This window comes from Entelurus aequoreus, linkage group LG20 (genome assembly GCF_033978785.1).
Source record: "Entelurus aequoreus isolate RoL-2023_Sb linkage group LG20, RoL_Eaeq_v1.1, whole genome shotgun sequence".
NCBI lineage: Eukaryota > Metazoa > Chordata > Actinopteri > Syngnathiformes > Syngnathidae > Entelurus > Entelurus aequoreus.
In genome coordinates, this window is record NC_084750.1 from 46701214 (window position 1) to 46713585 (window position 12372).

General features: G+C 39.3%; 2 protein-coding genes across 9 annotated transcripts in view; both read left to right on the forward strand.

The window, feature by feature from the left end:
• The window catches only part of LOC133636311 (growth factor receptor-bound protein 10-like), a 148773-nt gene extending 143147 nt beyond the window's left edge, over window positions 1-5626 (forward strand). For all 8 annotated transcript variants that reach the window (XM_062030184.1, XM_062030185.1, XM_062030186.1 and 5 more), the window contains 2 exons: window positions 5181-5234; window positions 5362-5626. In XM_062030184.1, coding sequence (XP_061886168.1) covers window positions 5181-5234; window positions 5362-5595 — 288 coding nt within the window. In that variant the 3' untranslated portion in view covers window positions 5596-5626. The remainder of the gene's footprint in view (window positions 1-5180; window positions 5235-5361) is intronic.
• A 2468-nt stretch (window positions 5627-8094) lies between these two features.
• The window catches only part of snrka (SNF related kinase a), a 59683-nt gene continuing 55405 nt past the window's right edge, over window positions 8095-12372 (forward strand). Inside the window, exon 1 of the mRNA XM_062028957.1 lies at window positions 8095-8331. The gene's annotated coding sequence lies outside the window, so the exon portion shown is untranslated. The remainder of the gene's footprint in view (window positions 8332-12372) is intronic.

A 12372-nucleotide genomic window follows, 5' to 3' on the forward strand; every position in this document is an offset into this window, starting at 1 on the left:
ATATATAATGTAGGAACCAGAATATTGATAACAGAAAGAAATGGGGGAGGGTTTTTTTTGGGGTTGGTGCACTAATTGTAAGTGTATCTTGTGTTTTTTATGTTGATTTAAAAAAAATAAAAAACCGATACAGATTTTTTAAAAAACGATACCGATAATTTCCGATATTACATTTTAACGCATTTATCGGCCGATAATATCGGCAGGCCGATAATATCGGCAGGCCGATAATATCGGACATCCCTAATTATAACTATTTTATTAATATGGTAATCACTTTAAAATAGTTATTTTTTTGAAAATATGAGTTTTGTACCGATAAAGTTCAACTTTAACTGTACTTTATTTTTTGGATAATAGAGTGCACCGGATCTATTCAGATCTATTTTCATACAAAAGGCGCACTGCCTTATAAGGTGCATTAAAGGAGTCATGTTATGATTATTTTCTAAATGTAAAAGATCTACATAACATGTAGTGGTGAAAATGTTGCATAGATGATGTTTTACACATCTTCAAGTTGCCGTTTTGTGGGCGGTCTTATTTATCACCTTCAACAGCGTCTTCTCCCCGTCATCTTTGTTGTAGCGTGCAAGGACGGGAGTGGAAGAAGTGTCAAAAGATGGAACTAACTGTTTTAATGACATTCACACTTTACTTCAATCAATAACGAGGCAGCATCTTCTCATCCGTGGCTCACTAGTGCAACAACAACGCCCGAAATGTGTCTCGTGAAAAACCATCCGCCCAGAACTCTCTAATAACTAAAGTTACCATGGGTGAATAATGTAAAGTCACTACACCGGTATGTTTTAGTGCTTTCATGGTGAGTTTACTGACAGATAAAAGTAAGAACTTGACACTACTTTCTATTAGAAATGACAACAGCGGAGGATGAATGTCACACAACAAGAAGATAGAGAAAAAGAAGCAGCTTATCAACTACGGCGTCGGCACGGATGACAATTGCGGTGGACGTGTGCAACATTTCAGGACTTAAGCAGTTCTCAAGTACACATCAGAAGGTTAAAAAAAAAAGGTTTTGCATAATATTGCTAAACAAAACGCCAGATAATGTCAATTAGCCATTTTGGGGTTTTCATACCAAACCATAATAATCCCCATATGTTGAAGCACAGTACGTCTGACAACAGTAGCCCTAATGTGCTGACAATATATCTTATGTGTGACTGCCATCTACTGGTCACACTTATCATTACACCATGTGCCAAATAAAATTGCAAAAAGGTGCGCTCTCGATTTTTGAGAAAATGAAGGGGTTTCAAGTGCACTTTATAATCCGAAAAATACAATAGTTAAAAAAAAAAACTGTGTACTTTTGTGACGAATAAACCACAACAAATAAAATAGTAATGATAAATTGAAATAATAGCAATATCATAAACAAATGTTTTTTAATCCCGTTATTTATCCCCTCACGCTTATTTTGCCACAATAGAGTGTGTGCTCTCTGTCAAATAACATTTAACGTGTTTAATAAATGCAAAAATCCTCACATTTGGACAATATTGACCAGTATTTTATGTCGAAGCTTAATTGTGTAAAAGTATCAAGTGTTTTAAGTACATTATGCTTGTGTAAGGTACTTTTTTGAAAGCTTAATTCTGTAGCGTGCCGCACTATTATTGTGAAGGGGGTAAGAGTGCTGTCTCAGCTTGAGAAGTAAAGAGGCAGTTCTTTAAAAGAAAACATCTCTCCAGGTGCGACTGCTATCCTCTTTATACATTGTTATATCCTTCACAAGCAGATGAGAGGAGTTTGGATTGTTCTTGCTAGTTTAGTCGCTGTGTTGGAGATAAATGAGTTCCCAAACAATTGTTCCATCTCACAATGACAGCGTTTCACTCACATTTATGTCCTTTTCTGTGATATTTTGCAGGCCGATTATGTGACTACTTCCACGGTTACGTAGACGCGGAAAATATACGGCCTTAGTTTTATTGTTGAGTTTAGTGATTATTGTTTAGGCCAGGGGTCGGCAACCCGCGGCTCTTTGACCACTCTGATGCGGCTCAGCTGCATACTTCCGATTTTCCCAGGAGACTTACGGCTCTCAGTGCCTCTCCTAGAAATATCCCGGGGCAAATATTCTCCAATATTCACCCTAACAATTTAATGCTGGGTGTGCTGTGATGGCATTGCATTTATTATCCTCTATAGCCTGCACAAACAGCGTGCCAGCCCGGCCACATGTTGTATGCAGCTTCTGCTAGCACACGTGGGAGACAGCAAGGCATACTTGCTCAACAGCCACACAGCTTACACTGACGGTAGCCGTATAAAACAACTTTAACATTGTTACGTTACAAATATGCGCCACACTGTGAACCCACACCAAAAAAAGAATGACAAACACATTTCAGGAGAACATCCACAACATAAACACAACAGAACCAATACCCAGAATCCCAGGCAACCCTAACTCTTCCGGTCTACATTATACACCCCACGCTACCACCGAACCCCCCCACACATCAACCCCCCTCCGTGCGTCGGTTTAGGTGGGCGGGGTTTGGTGGTAGCGTGGGGTGTATAATGTAGACCGGAAGAGTTACAGCTGCATGGGATTCTGGGTATTCGTTCTGTTGTGTTACAGTGCGGATGTTCTCCAGAAATGTGTTTTTCATTCTTTTTTGGTGTGTAAGCTGTGTGGCTGTTGAGCAAGTATGCCTTGCTGTCTCCCACGTGTGCTAGCAGAAGCTGTATTCAACTTGTAGCCAAGCAGGTACGCTGTTTGAGCAGTCTGTAGAGGGCGCTAAAGGCAGTGACATCACTCCCTAAATTTCGGGTGTCTCCCGGGAAAATTGGGGGGGTTGGCAGGTATGACGCTGTCAAGCAGCATTCATACAAAAGTTGCGGGCCACATTAACATTAAATGGTCATAATTAGGTGCGGGCCGGGCGTGTGTCTGAGACTCCTGGTTAAAACAAAGCAAAATAAAGCTTTGTATGCAGTGTTATTTCATTTTCAATTTCTAAAAAGTTCTGTGGCTCCCATTGTTTTCTTTAATTAGTGAAACTCGTCAAAATGGCTCTTTGAGTGATAAAGGTTGCTGACCCCTGGTTTAGGCATACTAGCACTGTGTCAAATAAAAAAAGAGCAACCGTGGTGAGATCCCAAACTTTTTGTGCTCACTCATCCCTTTCGCTCTGAAATGTGCATGCATGTTGTGTGGCCTATTCATCTAATGATTATATATTCATGATTGTGAAAAAGCAGTCAAAACTGAAATGTGATGAATTGTCCAGCCTTAGCTCAGATTGACACCTTACAAACACATTTCCCACACTCTGGTGTTTGAGAAATGTCCTGCCACACCAGTGGAGTTTGCAAAAAAAGTCTGTCCCCATAAAAACCTGAGTGTATGACATAAGAGGAATTGTACCAGTAATCTTCTGATAATGGATATATGCGCTGCTATGGTGGGTTAGGGTAAGCAAATCAAGTGCTCCTTTTCTCCTATCTCAGGCTGCTGAGCTGAATACATTTAGCTCACTGTAAACAAACATAGTCGTGTGTGTTGAAGAGAAAACATTTTGCCAGCTGCTATTTGCCCCAAATGTTTTGCAAACATTCCACAAGGAAGGAAAAAACCCATCGAGCTTCAACACATCCAACCTGATGAGCCACCTAAAAAAGCAGCATGGCTACGGCGATGTTTGAAAGTCCACGGGAACGCTGGCCGTTAAAGAAGCTGCCTCAAATGCAGCCTATTGCTGTGTTGGGGAAATGATGGTGCTGTTGACGGTGCAGCTTTTCTTTAGGTCTGCACAAACTACACTTACATCTAAATGGAATAAATCATGGATACCAATCAATTATTGGTACCGCTTTAATTAGTGCACGCTACATCTGGGCCATATATCAATTTTATCTATATATTCTACTTTTTTGTTGCAGACTATTCAAAAATCACTTTTTTTCTCCACTTGCTCCGCCATACTTTCTGCCCCTCAGGAGCTTCCGTAGCCCTCGCCCGCTCCCTTACTTCCTTAGCGGCTCACATAGCCAAACATGGCTAACGCTAATGAGAGCGAGACATTTGTTCCAAAGAATAGAAAAGTGTTGTATTTGGGTTTGCGGCACCAGGCGTTTGTTTGAAAAAGGCATCAGCACAACTAACTTGTTCCAGCATGTGAACATGAAGCCTCCAGTGGAGTGTGGCAAATACAATTGTTGAGCAGGCAAACAAGAAGTCACCTTCGTGTGGTGGGATCATTTCCAGCAGGTTTGTATGGAGATGATGAGAAAGAAGCACCATGCATCACTAAAGCACACCAACAATGAAAAAGTCTCTTTACTTTATCCACTTACTGAAACTATTACAATCCTCTATGCATACAACATATAATACTGCATGTTTATTTTCACAAGTATGTCATTCAAGACAGAAGTTTTTATTTGCATGCAATGCTGCATTTTTGTTAACAGAATTATTGCTTTGCAAGGGAAGCAATTATTTTAATTCTTTGAAAATTGTTCCATAAAAAGTACAATTAATATCTGGTCTAAAAAGAACAACCTTATACAAATTAGAATTTTGCTAAGAATAAGATGCAGTGTCATTTCCAACTACTAGTTTTGAACCCAATAAAAGAAAAACTTGTTTTGAATTATCACTGTCATTTGTATTTAATGGTTTCTGTAAAAAAAAACAGGGGGATAAAATCGTAAATCTAATTTTTTGTGATAAAAATGTATTTGATTTGTGTGCCATACATCCCAGGAAACATTGTTTTTAATGGCCTGTGTGTGTTATAAGGTGTCTGCCACTAAAAGAAATATCTTCATGCTTCTCTTGTCAAATGAATTTTAGAAAGATGTTATGACAAAAGTCAGTTTGAAGCCTGGCTTTTAGCAAGTGTCCACTCTAACCAGTTGTCCATTACAAGCTCCGTACTAGTGGAAGTACATCATGTCACATATACAAGATAGCAAAGATTACTGTGGTATGTGTCCAACTTGGAGTAGACATGACAAGCAGCTTTCCTTGCTTATTGTTGCTTTTTTCTCCATTTTGAATGTGCCGCCACAGAAAAAGGTGCAACTAATATTTTTACAGGCAGTTGTACCTTTTGGGTTTTTTATATCTCAACTGAACAAAGTGTTGTACAAGAATTCCATCCCAGGTTTAATGCATACTTTGAACTTCTTTGCAGAGGGCCAAAATGTCTGACTTTGACCGCTACAGGGTGATGCAGGCCAGGAGGATTGTAAGTCTTGTCCTTGCACAACACTTTGCATGAAGAAGCAGTCTTCTGCACAGCTGATAAACTAGCTGTTGACTACAAGTGTACCTCCTTAACTAGCTGTTTGTAATGATACACGTTGCTTCTGCAGAGGAACAGGCTCATCAAGGTTGAGGTGAAAAGGCTGCAGAACGCAGCAAAGAAGGCGGCAAGGAAAGCGGACGCAGCCAAGAAAGGGGGCACAGACAAAGCGGACGCAAAAAAAGCGGCCGCAAAGAAAGTGCGCGCAAAGAAAACGGGCCCGAGGAAAGCGGGCCTAAAGAAAGGCCTAAAGAAAGCAGGCGCTAAGAAAGCAGAGCCAGAGAAAGTGGAGGCGAAAGAGTGAAACCTTTTTCAAAATAAACTTTGCTTCTCCACCTTTTTGTCTGTCAATCTTTATCAACTTGCAAGCTTGAAATATAACCTCATTTTATGTGTCAAATACTTCATGTCTTTATTCTACATCATATTGCTCAAAACATTTATGTCAAGATACTAATTGTCGTTTCAAAGCAAGTTTGTGCATAACATCTAATCAAATGCATGGGAGGTCGTACATTTATATTAGTGCTGTCAAATGATGGTTTTTTCAATCTACAATATTAATCATGATTACTTACAGGTTATTACCCACATTCCAACCATCCATTTCTACCGCTCATTCATATTTTTAAAAAGCGTCCATAACTGATGTGGCCCTCAATGAAGGCGATTGACAGAAATGTACAAATATGTATTTTTGTGTGACTGAATAGTCAAATAACACCTCAGGCTGAAGATGGAAGTCTTCTGCCAATGCTGCTCATTTCATTTCTAAAAATAGCAATGCATTGCAAGCCAAAATACGACTTGGCTATGGAAATACTGCAGGATGATGGACATCTAAACATACATTTTAATCAACCATCATGAATATGTCATATTGGATGGATGGATGTTTCACTTGTAAAAAAAAGATGGGGGGGAGGGGCTGAGACATTATTACGCAACAGCAGATCCATGTACTTCCTCTTATTGCCGCTAGGAGCCAGTGGTCCATTGTGCATGTTGCTTTGTTTACCTGCACAAGTCATGTTGCTTTGTTTACCTGCACAAGTCATGTTGCTTTGTTTACCTGCACAAGTCATGTTGCTTTGTTTACCTGCACAAGTCATGGTGCTTTGTTTACCTGCACAAGTCATGTTGCTTTGTTTACCTGCACAAGTCATGGTGCTTTGTTTACCTGCACAAGTCATGTTGCTTTGTTTACCTGCACAAGTCATGTTGCTTTGTTTACCTGCACAAGTCATGTTGCTTTGTTTACCTGCACAAGTCATGGTGCTTTGTTTACCTGCACAAGTCATGTTGCTTTGTTTACCTGCACAAGTCATGGTGCTTTGTTTACCTGCACAAGTCATGTTGCTTTGTTTACCTGCACAAGTCATGGTGCTTTGTTTACCTGCACAAGTCATGTTGCTTTGTTTACCTGCACAAGTCATGGTGCTTTGTTTACCTGCACAAGTCATGGTGCTTTGTTTACCTGCACAAGTCATGGTGCTTTGTTTACCTGCACAAGTCATGGTGCTTTGTTTACCTGCACAAGTCATGTTGCTTTGTTTACCTGCACAAGTCATGGTGCTTTGTTTACCTGCACAAGTCATGGTGCTTTGTTTACCTGCACAAGTCATGGTGCTTTGTTTACCTGCACAAGTCATGTTGCTTTGTTTACCTGCACAAGTCATGGTGCTTTGTTTACCTGCACAAGTCATGGTGCTTTGTTTACCTGCACAAGTCATGTTGCTTTGTTTACCTGCACAAGTCATGGTGCTTTGTTTACCTGAACAAGTCATGGTGCTTTGTTTACCTGCACAAGTCATGTTGCTTTGTTTACCTGCACAAGTCATGGTGCTTTGTTTACCTGCACAAGTCATGGTGCTTTGTTTACCTGCACAAGTCATGGTGCTTTGTTTACTTGCACAAGTCATGTTGCTTTGTTTACCTGCACAAGTCATGTTGCTTTGTTTACCTGCACAAGTCATGGTGCTTTGTTTACCTGCACAAGTCATGGTGCTTTGTTTACCTGCACAAGTCATAGTGCTTTGTTTACCTGCACAAGTCATGGTGCTTTGTTTACCTGCACAAGTCATGGTGCTTTGTTTACCTGCACAAGTCATGTGGCTTTGTTTACCTGCACAAATCAGGAATAACCAAATACATTCTGCTCTTTGTTCAATGCAAGCATATTTTAGGCAGCTTTAACCGCCATGCTCATAAACTGAACACACTTCTTCCACCATGGAACATATGAGCTGTTCAGTGTAGAATATCCATTTCAATGTCGACCTGCAGACCAAACTATCGGACTAGCAATAATCCCTCATCGTCTTCCCGCGATGGCATAAAAGGCTTGCACGTTGTGATCATGGACGCAGGCAATTTCACATAAACCTCTTTTGTGCATATTCGTTCTATCATTTACCAGTCTGCCTTTTAATTGTACGGGCTTGTTATGATTACTGGCGACAAAAAGGTACGCTTTTTTTGTTGCTTTATCACCGTGAAATTTCTGTCGTCGATGAACGTAATTGTGACGTCAGAGACCAACGTTGTGGATGCGCAGTGACAATGAAGTTCACATTATACCGGAAGCCGGTTAATGCGAATTGAAAATAAAATAATTGTTTAGCCATAACGCGCTCGTTTGAAAAAAAAGGAGTGTATTTAAAAAATATATATATAATAATTGGATTTGCTTCTTTTAGTTGGATGTAATCAAACGTAGGGCTGTAAAATAACTTCACGAATAACATGGCTATGCTTTTGTTCTGAAAGCTGCGACGCGTGCTAATTTCCTGCCCCAGCACTAACCACATCCGCTGCTTGACGAAGCCGAACGACGGGGAGGAAGAGACGCTGACAATGTCCACCGACAATATTCGCTTCTAAACGCCGTCTGCGTCCACCTCCGGCGGTTGGGATTATCACGCAAGCGTCGGCGGCACACAACATCGTCGAAAGCCGTAGTTGTAGCGGCTGAAGACTCGCCGTCTGGTGGAAGGGAACCGAAGAGGACGAGCGACCGCTTCCTTCTCCTCGTCTCCGGGTAAGTAATCACGCCGCCGCGGCCTCGTCTCCGGTGGAAGTAGTGAAGTGCACGCCGCCGCCACCGCGGCCTCGTCTCTGGTGGAAGTAGTGAAGTGCACGCCGCCGCCACCGCGGCCTCGTCTCCGGTGGAAGTAATGAAGTGCACGCCGCCGCCACCGCGGCCTCGTCTCCGGTGGAAGTAATGAAGTGCACGCCGCCTCGTCTCCGGTGGAAGTAGTGAAGTGCACGCCGCCGCCACCGCGGCCTCGTCTCCGGTGGAAGTAATGAAGTGCACGCCGCCTCGTCTCCGGTGGAAGTAATGAAGTGCACGCCGCCGCCACCGCGGCCTCGTCTCCGGTGGAAGTAATGAAGTGCACGCCGCCTCGTCTCCGGTGGAAGTAGTGAAGTGCACGCCGCCGCGGCCTCGTCTCCGGTGGAAGTAATGAAGTGCACGCCACCGTGGCCTCGTCTCCGGTGGAAGTAGTGAAGTGCACGCCGCCTCGTCTCCGGTGGAAGTAGTGAAGTGCACGCCGCCTCGTCTCCGGTGGAAGTAGTGAAGTGCACGCCGCCGCGGGCCCCGACGTGCGGCTCTTTTGTTAACACACACTGGCCTCCAGCATTCTTTATTTCTTGACTTAGTTGTTCATCTTTGTTAAAGCACACCAACATTCTTTATTTCTTCTTCCAAATGATGCACGAGCTATCATCATCACCAACATGTTGGAGGACACTTTACCTGACACTTTGATTAAAAACACTCTTTTTCTTTGAACTACAGTAAGGTTTATTATTCAATGAATGCAAAGTGAATGAAGAAAGGCAAATATATGCATGCATTTATGTACAACAAGCTGGTAGAAACACATCAACACAATAGAAATAGATCTAGCGTGCAGTAAAAACACATGGAAAATGATGTGTTTGTGATGTGAAAATGAAAAATACATGGAACATATAGAATGCATGGAACATATAGAATGCATGGAACATATAGAATGCATGGAACATATAGAATACATGGAACATATAGAATACATGGAACATATAGAATGCATGGAACATATAGAATGCATGGAACATATAGAATACATGGAACATATAGAATACATGGAACATATAGAATGCATGGAACATATAGAATGCATGGAACATATAGAATGCATGGAACATATAGAATACATGGAACATATAGAATGCATGGAACATATAGAATACATGGAGCATATAGAATACATGGAACATATAGAATGCATGGAACATATAGAATACATGGAACATATAGAATGCATGGAACATATAGAATACATGGAACATATAGAATGCATGGAACATATAGAATGCATGGAACATATAGAATGCATGGAACATATAGAATACATGGAACATATAGAATGCATGGAACATATAGAATACATGGAACATATAGAATGCATGGAACATATAGAATGCATGGAACATATAGAATACATGGAACATATAGAATACATGGAACATATAGAATGCATGGAACATATAGAATGCATGGAACATATAGAATGCATGGAACATATAGAATGCATGGAACATATAGAATACATGGAACATATAGAATGCATGGAACATATAGAATACATGGAACATATAGAATGCATGGAACATATAGAATGCATGGAACATATAGAATACATGGAACATATAGAATACATGGAACATATAGAATGCATGGAACATATAGAATGCATGGAACATATAGAATGCATGGAACATATAGAATACATGGAACATATAGAATGCATGGAACATATAGAATACATGGAACATATAGAATACATGGAGCATATAGAATACATGGAACATATAGAATGCATGGAACATATAGAATACATGGAACATATAGAATGCATGGAACATATAGAATACATGGAACATATAGAATGCATGGAACATATAGAATGCATGGAACATATAGAATGCATGGAACATATAGAATACATGGAACATATAGAATGCATGGAACATATAGAATACATGGAACATATAGAATACATGGAGCATATAGAATACATGGAACATATAGAATGCATGGAACATATAGAATACATGGAACATATAGAATACATGGAACATATAGAATACATGGAACATATAGAATGCATGGAACATATAGAATACATGGAACATATAGAATGCATGGAACATATAGAATACATGGAACATATAGAATACATGGAACATATAGAATACATGGAACATATAGAATGCATAGAACATATAGAATGCATGGAACATATAGAATGCATGGAACATATAGAATGCATAGAACATATAGAATACATGGAACATATAGAATGCATGGAACATATAGAATGCATGGAACATATAGAATGCATGGAACATATAGAATGCATGGAACATATAGAATGCATGGAACATATAGAATACATGGAACATATAGAATGCATGGAACATATAGAATGCATGGAACATATAGAATACATGGAACATATAGAATGCATGGAACATATAGAATACATGGAACATATAGAATACATGGAACATATAGAATGCATGGAACATATAGAATACATGGAACATATAGAATGCATGGAACATATAGAATACATGGAACATATAGAATGCATGGAACATATAGAATGCATGGAACATATAGAATACATGGAACATATAGAATACATGGAACATATAGAATGCATGGAACATATAGAATACATGGAACATATAGAATACATGGAACATATAGAATGCATAGAACATATAGAATGCATGGAACATATAGAATGCATGGAACATATAGAATGCATGGAACATATAGAATGCATGGAACATATAGAATGCATGGAACATATAGAATGCATGGAACATATAGAATACATGGAACATATAGAATACATGGAACATATAGAATACATGGAACATATAGAATGCATGGAACATATAGAATACATGGAACATATAGAATACATGGAACATATAGAATGCATGGAACATATAGAATACATGGAACATATAGAATACGTGGAACATATAGAATGCGTGGAACATATAGAATACATGGAACATATAGAATACGTGGAACATATAGAATGCGTGGAACATATAGAATGCATGGAACATATAGAATACATGGAACATATAGAATGCATGGAACATATAGAATACATGGAACATATAGAATACATGGAACATATAGAATGCATGGAACATATAGAATGCATGGAACATATAGAATACATGGAACATATAGAATGCATGGAACATATAGAATGCATGGAACATATAGAATACATGGAACATATAGAATACGTGGAACATATAGAATGCGTGGAACATATAGAATACGTGGAACATATAGAATGCATGGAACATATAGAATACATGGAACATATAGAATACATGGAACATATAGAATGCATGGAACATATAGAATGCATGGAACATATAGAATGCATGGAACATATAGAATACATGGAACATATAGAATGCATGGAACATATAGAATACATGGAACATATAGAATGCATGGAACATATAGAATGCATGGAACATATAGAATGCATGGAACATATATAATACATGGAACATATAGAATACATGGAACATATAGAATGCATGGAACATATAGAATGCATGGAACATATAGAATGCATGGAACATATAGAATGCATGGAACATATAGAATGCATGGAACATATAGAATACGTGGAACATATAGAATACGTGGAACATATAGAATGCGTGGAACATATAGAATGCGTGGAACATATAGAATGCGTGGAACATATAGAATACATGGAACATATAGAATACGTGGAACATATAGAATGCGTGGAACATATAGAATGCATGGAACATATAGAATACATGGAACATATAGAATGCATGGAACATATAGAATACATGGAACATATAGAATACATGGAACATATAGAATGCATGGAACATATAGAATGCATGGAACATATAGAATACATGGAACATATAGAATGCATGGAACATATAGAATGCATGGAACATATAGAATACATGGAACATATAGAATACGTGGAACATATAGAATGCG